Raw genomic sequence first — 20,549 nt, forward strand, 5'->3', positions numbered from 1 at the left:
ACAGTGAAATTTCAAGAGCAGCCTGGATACTTTAACAAGACCTGGTCTTAAATTATTTTAGAGTAAAGCAGGATTGGTATGTAGCTCACTGGTAGAGCAATAGTCTTGCATGTATGTAGACACTAATTCAACAATTAGCACCTCAATATAAAAAAAAAAGCAAGTAATGAGTCTTGCCTAGACTCCCCTAGAGAGAGCACAGCCTCACTGAAACCTTGATTTGGGATGCTCGTTCTTGATAATGGTGAAAGAATACGTAACTATTTTTAATATTGAAAACATTTCTGTTATTAATCTTTTAGTCTGTATTTTAAGTAGGAAAGTCGTTGTGACATTAACACACATATATCATCACTCCTGGCTTTACTGCTAACCTGTCACATTTGTAGTCATTTGCTAAGGTGGTCACCGCCAGTGACATAGGAGTTACTAAGGAGCGGGCGTAGAAAGAATGAAGGAGTGATTGACGGAGAAATAGAAAGGAAGAGTGTGCAACTGCCACCCAAGAGGGAGAACATGACTACGCGGTGGGGATAGAGTGAGTGCAGGAAAACATGGAGCCCGCTGTAAACTCTGTCTATCTGCTCTAGAAGGCGGGGGATGATGAGTCACAGAAACTCGAATTTGTCGAGAGTTACCTTTCATCAAAAGAGTACAAGGGAAAGAGATGAAGGCCCCCAGTCTTGTTTCTAAAGTATCAATGTGACCGAAGAGCACACAGCATGTGTTGTTTGCCTAAACGAAAGAATTTGTTTATTCTTTTGAGGTTTTTCCGAGTCTGATAAATGCCAAATATACATGTTACTGCTTATTACATTAGGTCATTCTTTAAAATCTCATTTGAAATGCATTTATTTGCCTGTATTCTGACAGCAGGCACTTAAAATCAATCATTAGTGCATTAACTAGTACAATAATGTATATTGATGCTAAATTAGCACTGTACACTGTTCACTATATCATGAAACTTGAAAATAAGTGTTTTTCAACCAGAGCTGTGGGATCATTTCTCACTGAGCACTTTTATTGTCTCTAAGCTGTCCACATGCCTATCGACAATCTGCTTTACATTCTTAATCCTTGTACATTCCTAATACATTTCTCACCTAAATTCCTGGGACTGCTTTCTTCTTTAACAGAAGTAGTCAATACAAAAGAAAGAGAGAAAGACAGAAAGACAGATGGCAGGAAAAAAAGGGAAGGAAGGAAAGAAGGAAGGAAGGAAGGAAGGAAGGAAGGAAGAAAGAAAGAAAGAAAGAAAGAAAGAAAGAAAGAAAGAAAGAAAGAAAGAAGGAAGGAAGGAAGGAAGGAAGCCTAAACTATTTCTTTAATGTTGGGAGTTTGTTTTCTCTGGCTGCTTTCTCCAGGCTCATGGGCTGCAACTTCTGTGTTCAGACTTGTCAAACTTGTTTCATTTCAACTACTTGTCATTTGTTTCCGTATTTCTTCCAGGAGTGGATCTCTAAGACAAGTAGGGATGTCATAGAGTTGATTGGAAAGTCAAGTTCAGTGGGTGATACCTGCAGGATCCCTTCCTCCCATTCGTGATGTATCTGATTCGGTAAGTTCAATTTTGTTTCTTTGGGTCCTGCTCCTTTGCTGTGTCTGTCCTAGGGATAGACTTCCCACGCCAGAGGATGGCTGGTGAGGAATCTTTAAGGAATTCAAATTGCTTTTAAGCTTAAAGGATTTCTGGAATTTTCACAGTGAGCTGGAGTAAGTAATCTCTGTTCAAAAACCCGTGTTTTGTGTACAAGTCAGCATCAGCATTATCTCATGTTTCCAAGTTCTATAGTGGGTAATTGAGACTGGAGTGGAAAAGCCAATTCCACTTTGCCCTACTTGATTCGGATCTGAGAGGGAAATGATCATTCGTTTTAAAGCAGTCCTCGTTGTTCCAACCCAACAGGCTGTTCCTTCAACTTTTCCTCTTTGTTGTGTTGGTTTTTCTGGAGTGAGGAAAATTAGGAAGTAATGAATTTCAGAGACACCTGATTCACTGTACACTTCCTGAGGAGAAACTGAGCTAACAGGAGATCAAGACTGGTGATAATAGGCTTATTAATATAGTTAATAAGTCATGCATGAATATGAGTAGAACAGCCTTGCTATTAGCATTGCCATTTTCTTTTTTCTTTTTTCTTGGATATATTTTATTTACATTTCAAATGTTATTCCCCTTTCCCGGTTTCCCGGCCATAAGCCCCCTATCCCATCCCCATCCCCTTCTTCTATGAGGATGTTCCCCCTCCCAACCACCTCCGCTTCCCACCTCCCCAGACATTCCCCTGCATTGGGGGCAGGGTCCATCCTTGGCAGGACTAAGGGCTTCTCTTCCCATTGGTGCAGGCTAACTCTTTAAAACTTCTTTTAAATAGTAAAGAAAAATAAAAATATATAATTTTAGATATGATTTGCTACATTCAAAGATGGAAAAAAGTTGGTCTTATATATGGTGATAATATTTCATTTCTGTTGATATTTATGATCTTCGTGAAGTATTTTTACATACATTATTTCATTAAGAGCCTCTACAAGCCTGGTGAGTTCAGGAGAGTGGGTATCATTAAGGTCTATCCTAGTAAACAAATCTGAAGACACAGAAGTTAGGAGACTTCTCTAGGCTCACAGGGCATCAGATGTCAGAACTTCTTGGTGTAGTCCTAAACTATATAGCCTACACTTTTATTGTCTAATTAGCATATTCACCTTATAACCTCCATCTCCCTAGACAGAAGGCACCATCCTGGGAACTTTACATGTGAGCTTTTGATGTCAGATAGTCTGCTAAGTCAGTGAGCTTCCCTGGAAAACTTGCCCCCCCCCCAGAACACGTATATTTAATAGTAATATTTCAATCCGTGCTTTAGAAAGAAGTTGAATAGTAACCATGGTCTCCAATACTCCTTGGAAGGCTCAGCAGGGCTTCACACATAGCCAACACCTCACAGATACTTGCTGAACAAATGAGAAGACAAACAATATGAATGCTTTGTGCTAATGTTTAGCTTGCTTTTAAAACTCCATTTATCTAGAAAATCCATACCCAGTGCTTATAGACAGTAAGATTACAAAGCAAGATGTTGCATTTCCCATTTTTCTATTAAAATTATCAAGTCTTATAAGTATAGGTGGCAAAAGCTTTCTCTACTAGTGAACAATTACGCACCTGAGAAATTTACAGTTTAAGGGATGTAAATTATAGGAGTAGTATTAATGAGCAGTTGTCCCTATTTTAGACATTACTGACACATTATTAACAAAGAACAGACGTGGTAAGAAACACTAGGTAGCAGCAGTTGCTTTGAGTCGAATTCAGGAATACTAACCCCGAAATGGAAGGTTTTGCAAGAAATCCCGCAAAGAGGCAGACATAAGGATTAAGGACAAGAAGATGCCTACTAGTTGTTGTGATAGCCTATGCTGAATCTATAGTCATTCTAAAGGGCATTCCACAGCTCTGCGCACTGTTTCAGTTTTTACTTCTTCATAAACAAGAAGCAGAGGGAAGAGTAGGAAATGTAACACTTGATTCCCATGATTTGTCCTGTATAAACTCGGATATCCCCACCAAGGGGCCCCTTATTTCAGCTCGGTCCCTGGGCTGGCTTTAGTGGAACACGTTGCAAATTGCAGAACTCTCTGTTTAGATCCCCCCCGCCCCGCAATAACCATATCCCCAGCACTTCAAAAATCTTTATTGATTAAGGGATTTCGTTCACTTTTAAAATTTCATTTCTCTTCTTTGCAAAAGATAAGATGTAATGCCAAGTGTGTTCTTCATCTGAACTTGGGATCAAGTTCCCAGAAGCCTGTACAACCCTCTCTTCCTCTAGCTTAATAAAAAAGCAAAATATAAATTCATCTCTGGCCTATTAGCTTTAGAGGAAAAGGTAGTTCTGGATAAGTGCATTACAAATCTTTGTGGTTTATTTTTTATTATTTTTGGATAATTGTTTCAGTTGACATGCTAATTCATTAAGTCTAATCCCCGACACATCCTAAAAACCACCTTCAGAGTTAAAAATCATTAACTGGTAAATTATCAATTAAATATCATATTTTCTATTTTTCCAGAAAAGCCGTGTGTTCATGACATGCCTTATATGTCAGTCAACTCACCTAATCCTCACTAGTGTGTGACTTAGCCACTTGCTTCTATAGGTGGGAAAAGTAACCAGCCCAACAGTACAAGCTAATAGGAAGAAAAGGTAGGGCCTCGATGTGAAGGCAAAGCCCAAGATTAACTAAAAGGGTCTTCTTCACTTCCTCTATTTAATCAGTTTTTAAAACCATAGTATCTTGTGTCCTCTAATTCTCAATTTCAATGAAGTATTCACGGTCTCATCATCTCCACATATCGATAGATAGATATAGTCCGTGGATTGTAATGAGTATTTATGTCATTGAGATTTAAAAAGTGACCTGAAAATCATGCCTTCATTTCCTGATTATCTAGAATATATGGAATTATATTTCTAATAAAATAGGAAGATGAGGATACCCAGACATACAGACACACACACACACACACACACACACACACACACACACACAACTTATATTCAATACTGTAGAAATTTGTAGAAATTTATTATCAGATCAGTATACAATCCCACATTAAGTGGTAATTTATTTGCATCTATAATAAGGACTATTATTGCCTATTTTTAAATACACATCAGTTTGAATCACAGTATTTATTGGATTATTTATTCGTTATAATCCTGATGGAAGAAAACCTCTGTTTTCATGAGAAGAAAACATTGCCCCAGATCACAGTTATTCAATTTCATGTTGTAAACCTGATACAGCCATTAATATGTCTAAAGTATTTGGCCAGTGGCCAGAAATGGACCCACTAACGATAACAACCAATAAGCAAATCTTGAATATTATTCTATCCTGGGCTTCCACATTTGGTATCAAGGTGGTCTGGCTGCAAACAAGCAACTGGACGCTACACAGACAAGCCCTTTCCTTCCTTTAGCGGACTTCACTAGTGAAATGGTAGCACTCAGACTGGTTTCATCAAGCCATGGCAGAAAACACATGAAATCATGAACATTGGTGGTTCGCAACCTTCCTGATGCTGCCACCCTTTAGTACAGCTCCTCCTCATTTGTGTTGACCCTGAACCGTAATTATTTTCTTTGTTACTTTGTAACTGTAATTTTACTATTACAAGTCATAATGCAAGTGTCTGATATGCAGGCCATCTGATATATGACTCCAGTGAGAAGGGTGTTTGACCTTTAAAGGGGTCACAGCCCACAGGGTGAGAACCTCTTATTTATCTGAAAGCACTCTGTTCAGAGTAGGACTCAGTATATGCTGGAGTCAGTCCTTCATTTGCTCACCTAATGCTTTCAAACCCAGGAGTAAGGTTTATTATCTCCACTTAACAGAGGGCAGGGAACTGAAGTAGACCAGGATGTGAAAACTTCAGAACACACACCACACCGCACCAAGCACTTCTTACCCGAAAAGTTATTATCTCTATATAAAATGCTTACAGAGGATTGTTCCACACAGATGGAGAATTTTAAAATATTTTCAAGTGTTTAACTTTCTTATTTGTTAACAAAATGAATTTTTGTTATAGTTTTACTCTTTTAAACATTTACATAACAAAGTTTGCAGTACTGAATTATTTTGAATCTCACAGGTCTCAAAGGTTGCAGCCCAGAGCTGGGTGTAGGGGTGTAGGCCTGTAATGTCAGCACGTAGGAGACAGAGGCAGGGGGAATGTGTCTATTCAAGGTCAGCCTGGACAGCACAGTGAGACTCTGTGTCAACAGTCGAGGAAAGGGTTGTAATGTGCGTTGCATGAATTTAGAGTTCATGATGTATTCATCCTTACTTCCCCAAACTCGCCATGATGTTTAAAATACTTTATTAAGTCAAGAAAGGTTGAAAAAAACAGTCAAGTGGATAAGTAGACATAGAAGTAGAATGAATGTTGACAGATAAATGTAAAAACAACAAAATAAGAATAGAATACATTGTTACAGCTGGTTAACATCTTAGAAGTAGTTTTTAGAATATATTGTGCACGATTCTTTGACACAGGTATATGAATAGAAAGAGCTCATTCTTAGTACATAAATAATTATTCCAGCCTGAATCTTAATCTTCAATCTAACACATCCTCTTCACGCTTTAATGGATGAAAATAAAAACTGTGTCAGTAATAACTTAACTGCACATAAACATGCATTAACATAGAGGAATATTAAATGTTACCTGTCTTCTGGGGAACTTAGAATGTAGTATAACAAGCTTTGTTTAAGCCTGTATATTTAATTCTTTATTGACCTATTAATAGTACACATATTAAATAATATCTCGATTTCGTTGTATCACTTGTACTACAGTAGAATGTATTTTTATCATTGATTAACTTGCACTAAAATATTCTGGGTACTTTCTGATGTTTAATTGTGTATGCCCCTTCTTTGGGGCAACTCCAAAATAATTAAAATTCCTAAGTGTTTCTGGTATCAAAATTTCTTACAATAACCTCATAATGAAATATTCTTTTTCTCAGAATGGCTGATTTCTATTGTGTAATTACAGTAACAACAAATTGACTCACAGCAGTCGCATCTGTATGGTGCTGACTGTGGCTGTTTGAATGGGAACGGCCCCATAGACTCATGTTTGAAAGGTAGACAGACTCACATGGAATGATGTGTTTAGGAGGTGTGACCTTGTTGTGATCAGCGTGGCCTTGCTGCAGGAAGTGTGTCACTGTGGAGGTGGGCTTTGGGGTCTCATATGCTCAAGTTAGGTCTAGTGTGGCAATCTGCTTCTGCTGCCTGAGAATCAAGCTATAAAACTCTCAGCTCCTTCTCCAGCACAATGTCTGTCCCTATACTGCCATGTGTCCTACAATGATGATAATGGCCTGAAGCTCTGAAGCTGTAAGCCAGCCCCAAGTAAATATTTCCCTTTATAAGAATTGCCTTGCTCATGCTGTCTCTTCACAGCAATAAAACCGTAACTAAGACACTTACTGTGTGCTAGTCTCTTTAGATGTATTAATGCATTTAGTTTATAAATAAGTATAATATTTCCACTTAAAAATGTGGAACTTTTTTTTAAGATTTATTTATTTTGTGTATATCGGATCCCATTACAAATGGTTGTGAGTCACCATGTGGTTGCTGGGAAATGAACTCGGACCTCTGGAAGAAGAGTCAGTGTTCTTAACCACTAAGCCATCTACCCAGCCTCGAGACATTGGACTTTTGATATAGACAGGCCAAATGCCTTGCCTCCCACTGCAGAGGACCAAAGCTGGGATGTATACTCAGATGAATTTTAAATCTGATGTATAACGTTATCAGTTAGATGCCTGTTCAATCATTCTGCATCAATTAAAGTTGCCTGTAGTTCTGTTTTATCACTGATTCAAACACTGAGCTCAACAATGTTTAATAAGGACTTTGAAGCTAAAGCTAGGACAACCAGACATCATGTTTTGCTGCTTTCTCTGCATTAAATTTAAGTTATTTTAGGGCAGAGCTAGAAAATACCATTTTGCTGAGAAGGACAGAGATCTAAAAGACAGAACTGGAAACTAATTTCACTCATTAAGGTCAGGAGGCATCAAAGGATGTGCTTCAGATAATTCAGAGTAAGTCCCATCTCCAAAGCCAGATGGGATGAGGAGTGAGTGAGCCACGATATAATGTCGGGGACGTCCCCCTCCACGAACATGGAGAGCATCAATGGCAGCCATGACAAAATGTTCTCTGTAGCCTTCCACTCACACTCTCATCTGACAGTGTCAAGTTCCTCATGGTTAAACCCTCTTAAACCTGGTTTTGGTTTCCAGTTTGCACTCGCAGGTTCAGGGCAAATACATGAGAAGCAGAGGTTTCTTCTGCAAACCCGAGGTCCTTCTTAGTTTCCTGAATTCAACATAGCCTGCACTTCATTGTTCTTTCCAAACAAGAGAATCTAAGAAACAGGAAGAGATGCTAGTGAAAAATAGATATAGGAATTTTTCATTCAATGAACTCTTTAGGCACCAGTGTCTAAGACTTAAATGGTTTGTGACACACTGTGAATCTGCTAGTGGCGAGGACATATAGAAAACTTGGTGTGTGTGTGGGGGGGAGGGTGCTTCTTGTTTCACTTTTCATTTGAAATAACCAAAAGCTCAGAAAGGAAGATTCCATTCAACATTACTTAAATTGTTTTTATATTCATTACCAAATATATTTAACCTGAAAAACCTCCCTTCTTCTTATGCCTTGGGAAAATGTTTTAAAAAGGCCTCAGTGCTGTGCATGACTTATTCACTGCATTCACGATCTTGCTTTTTTAGAGAAGATGTGTGTCCACATATTAAATTATGGGCTGTGGATATGTAAGAACACTTGCTTCACAAGAACTCATGGAATAAGCTAGGTGTAGCCATGTCCCCCTGTTACTGAGCATGAGGAGGTACTGAGCTTGACAGGAGGATGCCTAGGACTTACTGCCTATCTAGCTTAAGGTTGAATGAAAGACTTAAACTAAAATTCATAAGACAGGTAGTAGTAAAGGATACCTAACTTTCTCCTCTGACTTTTGTGCACACACAAAAGAATTAAAATCACAAGGTATTTGGTAGGATAGAAAAGTATAGTCATTATGTTTCCTTTCTATGCCTCCTCTTAGTCTCCCACCTCTCCAAATCTCTATGTTCACAAAAGGCTCTGTGAAGTTGAGGCAGAGGGGAATCGTCACTTTGGGAAAGCACAAAGATCAATAGATCAATTGATCAATATTGATTTAAGATCAATAGAAAAGATGAATGTGGAAAAAAAACAAACTCAAATTCAAGACATAAGCACAACAAAGACTGATAGAGTTTTTTTTTCCTTTTTCTTTTTTCGGAGCTGGAAACCGAACCCAGGGCCTTGTGCTTGCTAGGCAAGCGCTCTACCAATGAGCTAAATCCCCAACCCCGACTAATAGAGTTTTTGACCAATAAAACATTCTCTCCTTCAGTTCAGGAAAGCCTCTGCTTCCATTTAACTTAAATTCCACAAATCATCCATTTGTGTAACGGGAAGCTTTTCTTGAAAAGTTAAAACCAATCTCTTAAAGGATAATTTGTTCTCCAAGAAGAAATATTCTGAATCATTGACGTCAAAGGCAGACCCTTTGGAAAACACCTAGTGGGTACCATTACACAACTGAGAAGAAGGAATAGTTTCTAATATTCTATAGCTAGTAAAATAATGAAGGGTAAAATTAAATGACTATTTTATAAATAGCTAGTAGGAAAGATTCTGAATATTTCTAACACAAAAAATAAAACCTGCCCAGTTATAGATATACAGCAACCTTGATTTGTTCACTATTTATTGCATACATACACTGAAATATCACAGCACAGTTCATACATAGACATAACTCTGCATCATCAATTAGAGTCAAGAATATGTTTCTAAAAAGTCATGTCCTAACTGCATACTTAAGGTATAAAAACTGGGTAAATTGTTTCTTAGGGTAATTACTACAAATAATTCTAGTTACAAGAATGACTATAGACTTCACAAAGGAACCAGTTAACCCAATAAAGTACCCTTTCCAAATAATAGCTCATGTTTTTATAATTTCTATATTAAGTGGTGATTCTTAAAAGGATGTAAGGATTGACGAGTTGACAGTAATATGTCAAAGTCATCACAAAATGTTCCTTGCCCTTTTCATGTAGCAGTGGCTGAGGACTTCTTGTAGTAAATGCTCCAAGGAAAAGATTTAGTTTCTGTAGATTTTTTTTTTCATTGAAGGTTTCCAGGCAAAGAATTCCCTAGCATTAGCATGACAGGCTGAACCACCATGTGGGTGTCAGAACTAGCTCCACTGTGTACACAGTCAACACTGTCAACCACCAAAATAAATTTGTCACCCTTATTCACTTAAATTAGTAAGTAGACTTATAGCATGGGAAGTTGGGCAACAATCAGTAGACATCAGATAGTGTTTACTGAAGCTCAAACAATGGTTGTATGAATATTAATAGAAACATTACCAATGTGTAAATGGGCAGTCCTATGGCAAACACATGGATATACTTTGTACTGGCTTGTTTGATGTCAAGTAAGACAAGCTAGAGTCATCAGAGAGGAAGGAGCCTCAATTGAGCAAAGGTCTCCCTAAGATCAGGCTCTTGGCAAGATTATGGGACATTTTATTTATCAGTGATTGATTAGCAAACCAGTAAACAGCACTCCTTCACAGTCTCTGCTTCAACTCCTGCCCCCAGGTTTCTGCCTGTCCTGACTTCCTTTCATGATGGACTATGGTATAGAAGTATAATCCAAATAAACCCTTTCCTCCCCAGGTTGCTTCTGGTCATGGTGTTTCATCACAGCAATAGTAACATTAACTAGCACCGAAATTAGTACTAGTAACCTTAACTAGCACCGAAATGAGTACTAGGGTAGTAGGGTATTGCTGTAACAGACATGACCATGCTATTTTCTGGAGGATTGTTGTAGGAATTTGGAACTTTTGACTAGAAAATCCATGAGTGTTGGGAGCTCAGTGGGCTATACTGTAGGAGCTTGGTAAATATGACTGCTGAGGGCAGTGCAGACAATGGAGACTTGGCTTGTGAAGTTTCAGAAGGAAGCAAAGACTTTATTGGCCCTTTGTGTGAAGAATCTGTGCTTCTGGTCATCTAGAGCTGAAGAGTTGTCTGTGATTAACAATTGACCAGGAACACTGTTTTGGTTTGGGTTGTTTTATTGTTTTTTTCTTTTTTTGGCTTTTTTTATTGAAATTTTTTTATTTATTTACATTTCAAGTATTATTCCCTTACTCAGTTTTCCATCCTTAAGCCCTCTATCCCATGCCCCCTCCCCCTTCTTCTATGAAGGTGTTCTCCACTATCCACCCACCCCTTCCCACCTCCCTGACATTCCCCTACACTGAGGGGTCCAGCCTTGTCAGAACCAAGGGCTTCTCCTCCCTTTGGTGCTCAACAAGGCCATCCTCTGCTACATATGCAGCTGGAGCCATGGGTCAGTCGATGGTGGATTAGTCCCTGGAAGCTCTGGTTGGTTGGTACTGTTCTTCTGTGGTTGCATGTCCCTTTAGATCCTTCCATCCTTTCTCTAACTCCTCCAATGGGGATCCCATTTTCAGTTCAATGGTTGGCTGCTAGCACTCACCTCTGTATTTGTCAGGCTGTGGCAGAGCCTCTCAGGAGACAGGTATACCAGGCTCCAGTCAGCATGCACTTCTTGGCATCAGCAGTATTGTCTGGGTTTGGTGGCTGTATGTCTATGGGCTTGACCAGAACCACTAAAGTAAAACCTGTGCTTTACTGGTACAATAGATGTTAGTCAGGTGGGGCTGAAAAATCAGCTCATTAGGAAGGGAGCAGCAATACTGAGGTAAAATCTGGGAAGTATTTCTCAAGAGTCAGCATATAGAATCTGTGTTCCAGAGATGGCTTAGGCTGCACCTCAGGTTTGAAGCTAAACTCGGTAGTGTCAGAGTCACCCAGATGGGATTGGGTTTGAAGGCATGAAGGGGTCACGGGGAGCAGCTGATGCTTGGCAAGAAGCTAAGAAGTCATTGGTGAAGTGCTGCCTTGGTAGCAATTAAAGATCCAGGACTGAAGGGGTCATACAGAAGTTGAGGCTTGGCATCGTGAAGAAAGTCTAGGAAAAGCTATTGGTGAAAGTGAAGCCTCATTGCAGCAAAAGACCCTGGTGTTTTGTGGATGCCATTGCCATGGGATGACCACGAAGAACAGCAGCAGTAATGGGGTGGAACCTTTCCAAGCTTTTAAGGCAACCTGTGTGTGCTGCAGAAGGTAGGGCTGGAGAAAGGACCCCGGCTGTGCTGCAGAAGGTGGGGCTGGAGAAAGGACCCCGGCTGTCTGGGGAGACCAAAAGATTGTGAGTGAATCCCAAACATTGAACACTGAGATATTCACACTATTTAAGTTTGGTTTTATATTGTTCAAATTGTGACTCTGCTCTAGTGCTTCTCTCTTGAAGTGAAATATATATATAATACACACACACACACACACACACACACACACACACACACACACACACCTTAGGATCATAAGGTTGAGAGACTTTTTAAAAGAGGGACTTTGGAGTCCTACAGTTTTGGAGTTTAAAAGAGACTGACGTTTTTAACTACTCAGCATTTAATGGAGTATCATACAGTTTCAGTAAATAATTGGTTTTTGCATGGTGTTCTAAACGAATGCCTAAATTATCAGTATTAGTCAACCAGTATAGTGTCAGAACTTTATTTCATGACACCCCAAACAAGCATCTATGTATAAACAGTACCTTTCTTTCTATAAACTGTCTCAAATTCCATGAAAGCCTCTTCCCAATTGCTCTACCCTCCAAAATCATAGAAGGGTGGTGATTTAGAGACAGTCATTACTGCAATGCACTCCAAATCTCAGCCTCTCCACACCTACAACTTTTGCATTACAAAGAGCTTCAAAATGTTAAAAGGGGAGCAGCAGTGGGGACTGAACATTTTCTTTTTAGATACAACTTTTAAAGTGTTTGAATTTGTAAGGTCGCGGGGCTTTTAAAGTTTGTAAAATGTCTTATGTTGTGAGGCCTCTATTAATTTGTGATCTCGGGAATGTACAAGAAAGGAAAGATTGTGGCGTAACAGTGATGTCTTTGTGTCAACTTGACAAAGAGTCAATTGTTCTGAATAGTTTCATGTCAACTTGACACAAACCAGAGTAATCTGAGAGGAGGGAGCTTCAGTTGAGAAAACGACTTCACAAGATCAGGCTGCTTGAGGGGAAAGACCCAGCCCACTTGGGTGGTGTCACGTCACGCCAGGGTTGGTAATCTATAAGGACATTCTATAAGGAAGCAGGCTGAGCAAGCCACAAGGAGCAAGCCAGTAAGCAGTAACCCTCCATGGCCTCTGCATCAGCTCTGGCCTCCAGACTCTGCCCTGTTTGAGTTCTTGCCCTGACCCCCTTCAGTGATGGACTATGCTGTGAAAGTGTAAGTCAAATAAACCCTTTCTTCCCCAACTTGCTTTTAGTTATGGTGTCTCATCATAGCGAAAGTAACTATGTAACACATTCTTACACCAATAACATACACCATTTTAGGGAGAGCAGAAAAATAACCCGAAAGAATGAAAACTCTAGAGCCTATAGACAAAATGAAAAAGTTGAAAGTGGGGCAACTAGACAGGCTGTAGGCTGCCTGTCGGGGAAGGGCTTCTTAGGGAAAAGATCTCCATGGCAGAAGGCTCAGCATGTTTTTCTACTTAAGTCATGTCTGACACACATATGAAGATACTAAGGAGCTGCATCCTCTAACCTGCTGTGTGTTTTTCAACCTGCGAGATTTAGAGACAAAGTCACACTGTCGAGTGAATACCATTTTTCTTGACAGCATCTTAAAAAAGCAAACAAGCCACAAACCCACCCCTCTCCAAACTGACTGCTGACGGTAATGGATGTGGTAAACTGGCTTTCGTGGGGATTATAGGCAGTGTGCTTCAGAATAAGGATCATCTGTACCAGCTTGTTCCCCAAAAGAATGCCAAGTGCCAATTATGGCAGGACTGGGATTAGCGTTAGCTCTTAATTTCTAAGCGCTCACTCTGTGTGTTCAAAAACATTGCTGGAATAAAACATTCCCTGCTATTCGCTTTACTCCAAGCCCATCTTAGAGCTGTCTTCTCGTGGAGTGGCACTCTCCTACTAAGTCTTAAAGTTTAGTGCTCTCATGCTTTCTCTCTATATGCATGCGCTCCTTATCACTAAGTCATCGTGTTTTTAGTTGTACTGAGGTCAAATCCCAAGATGACCTCCAACATCACCCTCTCTTCTAGATAATGCTTCTTTACTTACTGAATGAATCAAATCCTTTCTAGATGGTGTAAGGGGGTGGTGGTCACAGATATAATAAAGTCCACAGAAAATTTATTTTAAAAAAGGAGTTGTTATCTTTGTAGGTCTAATCAGATGACACATTAAGAAAAGCCTAGTTTTATTTTGATCTCAGTTCGGCCTCAAGAAATTGAGTTCTAGTAGTCTAGTGAACTTACAAGTGAGTCACAAGCCACAGATTATGAAAGCAGCCCCAACCAGAATCTGGATCTCCATCACGTGACTAGGAGCACTAGGTGTTCAGCCCTGAAAACATATATATAACACTATACAGACTGAACTTCTATGTTCAGGAATATATCTATATATGTGCAAGCACATATATGTTTGCAATAATAATTAGGCCAGAAATATAATCATGTAATGTAGAAAGGCAAAAACAAAACAAAACAAAACAACAACAACAAAAAAACCCAACCAAACCAACAAAACAAAACAAAACAAAAAATCCAGTCCACCCCATTACTTTCCCATTCTGCACAGACTCAGTCATCTGCTCGAGATCACTAAAGAAAAGTGGGGAGTGGTATATAGGAGGGATTGGAGGGCAGATAGAGAAGGAATAAATGTAATTAAAATATAATTTCAAAAATAAGAATACAAACAAACAACTTTAAACACACCACAATATATACATATATATATATATATATATAGAGAGAGAGAGAGAGAGAGAGAGAAAGGAAGAAGAAGAAGAAGAAGAAGAAGAAGAAGAAGAAGAAGAAGAAGAAGAAGAGGAAGAGGAAGAGGAAGAGGAAGAGGAAGAGGAAGAAGAAGAAGAAGAAGAAGAAGAAGAAGAAGAAGAAGAAGAAGAAGAAGAAGAAGAAGAAGAAGAAGAAGAAGAAGCAGCAGCAGCCAGCTGTGCCACATACAGCACGGGGTATTGTTTTGTGGTGCAAGTGTTGTCATAATTAGTTCCTCAGAGACAGAAGATGCGTACACCGGTGTTTTCTTTGCCAGCAAAGCTGGTGAAAGAAACAATGTCTGACACAACGGTGCTTCGATTTATAAACAGGCTGGACTCCAAACTGCTGTACTAAGTGTTTTTTTGTTTGTTTTCTAATCTGAGTGATCTTAAGCAGATAACTAACTGACTCTGTGCAGAATGGGAATGTAATTGGGTGGATGGATTTTTTTCTTTTGTCTTTCTGTATTACATGATTATATCCATAACAGCTGGTCTCATCCAGCCTTAATATGACAGGAGGCACCCAACAAGATTGCAACTTGATATGCCATGTTTGTTTGACGTCCCTTTTCTGAAGGGAAACTGAGAAATGAATGGGGAGTGAGGAGATGTATGGGGTTGGGGAGAAGGGACTGGGAGAAGAGGAGGGACGGGAAACTGTGGCCAGGATGCAGTGTATGAGAGAATAAATTAATTTAAAAAGTAATGAATAAAGAAAAGTTGGTCTTAAATGAAGTGTTTACTCATGTAGGGTTAAGTAGCAATCGCTTAAACTTAGGACTCTGTACCTTGTGTTACTCAAAGCTGTGTTGTTGTAAAAATATAAAAATAAAAGAGTATTTGTATTTTACCTCACTAGGTCCAGCACCTCAGTGTCCCAAGGTATCTGCTAGACATCTTGGCGGAAACACATCCCAGCCACACACTTTCCTACACTCAAACACTCACATAAAAGAACACACAACACAATAATCTTAGATCCAACTGATAAGATATAATTGCCCACTTAAACATACAAAGCCCGGTACCATCCATCCCTTGAGAACATTAATAACAACCTGTAAATACACAGAGCACAATTTTAACATCACCTGCCATGGCTTCTCACACTCTCCTCCTCCTGTCTTTCCTTTCTCTCTAGTCTACTCCTCTTCCTTCAAACTTCTCTCCCACCCATCCTTCCTTCTCCTCCAATGACAGCCCTCCTTCTATCCTGTACCTGCCCCTCACCTGTACTTCACAAATTCAATGGGGAGGTGGTTCTGGTGAAGTCACCTGAGTTCTGGGTATGTGACTAGGCAGCTGTCCTTGGGACAGTGAAGTTAACATCAAAATACAGATAACTTCAGGGCAAACCACAAGAAAGCTGCATGGTGACTGTAGTCCCCAAAGGTTCTTGAAAATATATGCATTTTGTTTTATGGGTCTGTGTGTGGGTGGTTGAATGTGAGGCCAGAGGTATTGTCACAGGCGGTTATGAGCTGCCTTACATGGCTGCTGGGTGCTGAACGTTGGTTCTCTGCAAGAGCAGCAATCACTCTTAACCACACAGCTGTCTCCCTCCTCCCCCAAGATGCAACACTTTAAACTCTCGGTCGTCATTGTCCATTTTCCCCAGATGCTCACAGCTTCACCGTGGGATTTGAAGCGGCAAGCCTTATGGTGCTTGTGCGCATACAGTGAAGCTGAAGCAGTCTTTCCCATGTGTGGTGGTCCTGCCATCTTAAATACCTGAATAGCAGGCATGTGATTCTTTCCACAACTGCTTTCCTCTGAATGTTCTGTTCAGAGGAACTGTTGTACGAGAAGGAGATGGATAGATTTGAAAGCTTGTACGTGTCCTTAAGTTAAACATTTCTTTGCCTTTTGGTTATGGCACACTAACACAGTTCCTTATAGGAGAGTGAGTATCCACCTGAGACAGAATGTTTTCTTCAGGCTGACCCAAATCCCCATTCTCCTGGCCAGTCATAGAGAAACTCCCTCACAAACGAGCAAATATTCTACATGCACACAGAAACTCCAAGCACATTTAAGAATTCAAGTGTAACTTATTGGAAGATAGCTTGCTACTGGGAACCTGTGCCCTAGAAGTCAGATGACCTTAGTTTGAAAATCCTCCAACTTCTGTTATGGGAGGGAAATCTTTATATTTAGGGACGTAGGCGTCTTCTTTCGGAGGGTGGTTAAATTATGCTAAAACATCGCTAGGATTTTTTTATTCTGAGTTTATAAACATCAAGCCATTTAGAAAGCGAAGTCCTATCTTTTCTGTTTGAAACATCAGTTTAGTGTTGTAATTGAGCGTGTTAGATTGACTCCGTCAGAGAACGTACAGCACCTCATCTGCCAAGTCTTGGCTTTTGTGTTGTTTTTGTTGTTGTTGTTGTTGTTTCGGTTTGTTTTTAATGAACCATTGTGTATGTGGTCTATATTCTCTACACATAGATTTCATTCCTCTCCAGTTTTTGGGATGAATGTATTCTTTTAAAATTTTGTATAATTACAAATTACTCCCTTCCATTTTCTCCCTCCAAACTCTTCCTTATATCCCTCTCCACTCTATCAAATCCATGGTCTCTTCTTTCGTTTATGGGCATTGCATGCAAGAACGCATGCGTATATGTATAGTCATGTATATTCCTAAATAGAACATGCTCAGCCTGTGTGCTATGGTTTGTATTCATGTTTCAGAGTTGAGCATTTGGCACTGGACAGCCCGTTGACATGCTCTTCCCTAGGGGGTTCTGCCTCTGTGTTCCCAGCTGCCCTCAGTTGTCTGTAATTTGTTGTGTGGTCTTGAGGCTTGGTGGGCTTCTCCACATCTACTGTGGCGTGTCTATATGAAATCTGTTCTTTTATTTACTATACAGGCTCAAACTATTAGACCTTTTTAAACCTCAACACTAACTTACCAAAATGGCTTCATATTTCCCCCTCAAATTAAATAACTACTATTTACTGAATGTTTACTTAGAGCAAAGCATTTCAGTAAATTCTGTGACGGAAATATGAAGAACGTCCCTTGCTCATTGTTATCAATACATAAAGATGACAAACTAACAACACAAGGACACCAGTCACTACTACAGAACATTGTTGAAATGGATCACTAAAGTTACAGCGCCTTATTGGCAGAGTGACTTCTCTGCCAATGTCTTGCAATTCATAAGCAATCTTGATTTAACATGCTTGTAGCTTACAGGTTTATAAGTTTACTCTCTACCAGACTCCTCCTCAGCTTTTAGCGGGAAAAAAATGACCTAAACTGCTGCAGCCCATTAAGGACTTCCAGCCGACTGTGTGTAGTGAGCACTAGTGCATCCACTTGATACAACGCAGTGACCACACTTGTTCACAAAAAGTTAAGAAAGGCAGGTTTTTATTTTAATCCAAAACAGTGACAATTTTCTCTACTCATAGTTTAACAAATTATGAAGCACACATTAGCACGTATAAAGTATTTCAGTCAGTGAACTGAACCAAAAATCTAATTAGGGATTTAGATGTAAATTCTAGTTAAAAGGGACTTAGAAAATCAAGTTGATTGGTACCACAAGGAAGCATCAGACAATAACAGAGGGTGAAACTATCTAAAAACTGTTTGGTTTTCCCAACAAGTCAATGACATTTTAACTTCAAAGGAAGCAAGGCTGCTCTTGACTAAAAGAGACTTATAAGCCATAATTTTCAAGGACTCTGCATTGACCTGCATAAAACGGGATCATATCCTAGCCTGTGTAACACAACTACAAAGACAAAAAGCAACTTGAGGGCAGACTAGCCATTAGAAGATATTAGAGCACTATTAATTAACATTCTTTTTTTTCCTTTTGCATTTTTTGTTATCTTTATTAACTTGAGTATTTCTTATTTACATTTCGATTGCTATTCCCTTTCCCAGTTTCCTGGCCAACATCCCCCTAACCCTTCCCCCTCCCTTTCTATATCAGCTTCCTCTCCCCATTCTCCCCTCATTGCCGCCCCCCCAAAAAAATCACGTTCCCTGGGGGTTCAGTCTTGGCAGGACCAAGGGCTTCCCCTTCCACTGGTGCTCTTACTAGGCCATTCATTGCTACCTATGAGGTCGGAGCCCAGGGTAAGTCCATGTATAGTCTTTGGGTAGTGGCTTAGTCCCTGGAAGCTCTGGTTGCTTGGCATTGTTGTTCATATGGGGTCTCGAGCCCCTTCAAGCTCTTCCAGTCCTTTCTCTGATTCCTTTAACGGGGGTCCCGTTCTCAGTTCAGTGGTTTGTGGCTGGCATTCACCTATGTATTTGCTGTGTTCTGGCTGTGTCTCTCAGGAGAGATCTACATCCGGTTCCTGTCAGCCTGCACTTCTTTGCTTCATCCATCTTGTCTAATTGGGTGGCTATATATGTATGGGCCACATATGGGGCAGGCTCTGAATGGGTGTTCCTTCTGCCTCTGTTTTAAACTTTGCCTCCCTATCCCCTGCCAAGGGTATTCTTGTTCCCCTTTTAAAGAAGGAGTGAAGCATTTGCATTTTGGTCATCCTTCTTGAGTTTCATGTGTTCTGTGCATCTAGGGCAATTCATTAATTAACATTGTTAATGCAGAGGTAAAAATGAGTTTTTATGACAACAAAAAACATCATTGACAAAGTTATAAGATAAATATATTTATTTAGATTTTTCTGATCTTTCCATGATTAAAACTTCACATTCGTTTTTAAAAGGTGAATAAAAACATATGTCTGACATTAGTTTGCAAGCCTCAGGTAGACTGCTAAGAAATGAGGGGGCACTGGAAGGGAAGGAATGGACGTTTGCATGCCTCTGCTGACAACGGCTGCACTTGGCATCACAGGAATGCCACCAAATGTCATTAGAAGCAGAAACTAGGGGCAAGAACATAATTCCCAGATCTGGTCTTTTCCATATCTTCTCACAGGACTAAAATGACTTTAACCAAAATCAAAATAATGTCCTCTTGGTGTTGAAGGAAGCATTAAAGCAATGCAGATTTATCCAAGCACAACTAGAAGACCTGTACCTACTCCAGTGTGAGAGTAACCATGGTGTTCCTTCATGCAGAATGGCAGGCTATGGCACCCACCACAGAGATGTGAAGTCGTGGATAATCGCCCTTCTCACCGCCCTGTCCCTGATGATGGCGGTAGTAACCATTGGACTTCTGGCTCACTTCCTTGTCTTTGGTAAGGTACAGTTGGGACTCTCACTTTGGCACATAGAACAGTGTGATCTGCATATCTGTAAATGAGATTCATACTTTTACCTGGGAATGTCCTCAGAAAATTTTAGAGTTTATTCTGTCATCTCATCACAAATAATTATTGCACTAGTCTTTTTTAAAATTTTTTATTAAATCTATTTCTTTACATACACTTCAAATGTTATTCCCCTTTCCAGTTTTCCTGTCCATAAGCTCCCATCCCATCCCATCCCCTTCCCCCATACGGGTATTACCCCCATACATCCCCTTTACTGCTCCTGGGTCAGTCCATGTATAGTCTTTGGGTAGTGGTTTAGTCCCTGGAAGCTCTGGTTGGTTGGCATTCTTGCTCTTATGGGGTTGCAAGTTCCTTCAACTCTTTCAATACTTTCTCTAATTCCCTCCAAGGGGGTCCTGTTCTCAGTTCAGTGGTTTGCTGCTAGCATTGACCTCTGTATTGGACATGCTCTGGATGTGTCTCTCAGGAGACATCTATATCCGGTCCCTTTCAGCATGCATTTTCTAGCTTCATCAATCTTATTTAGTTTTGTTGGAGATATATATATGTATATATATATGTATGTATGTATGTATGTATGTATGTATGTATGTATGTATGGGTCACATGTGGGGCAGGCTGTGAATGACTGTTCCTTGAGTCGCTGCTCTAAACTTTGCTTCCATATCCCCTCCTATGGATATTTCCTCCCTTTTAAGAAGGAGTGGGAGCATCCGCATTTTGGTCATCCTT

General features: G+C 39.9%; 1 protein-coding gene across 2 annotated transcripts in view; it reads left to right on the top strand.

Annotated features, from left to right (window-relative positions):
- Positions 1–1,429: 1,429 nt before the first annotated feature.
- Positions 1,430–20,549, top strand: part of Tmprss11a (transmembrane serine protease 11A) — a 67,027-nt gene continuing 47,907 nt past the window's right edge. Inside the window, 2 exon segments of one of the 2 annotated variants that reach the window (NM_001432900.1) lie at positions 1,430–1,561; positions 19,660–19,781. In NM_001432900.1, coding sequence (NP_001419829.1) covers positions 1,548–1,561; positions 19,660–19,781 — 136 coding nt within the window. In that variant the 5' untranslated portion in view covers positions 1,430–1,547. 2 annotated transcript variants of the gene reach the window in all.

Source organism: Rattus norvegicus, chromosome 14 (genome assembly GCF_021556685.1).
Source record: "Rattus norvegicus strain SHRSP/BbbUtx chromosome 14, alternate assembly SHRSP_T2T, whole genome shotgun sequence".
Taxonomy (NCBI): Eukaryota; Metazoa; Chordata; class Mammalia; order Rodentia; family Muridae; genus Rattus; species Rattus norvegicus.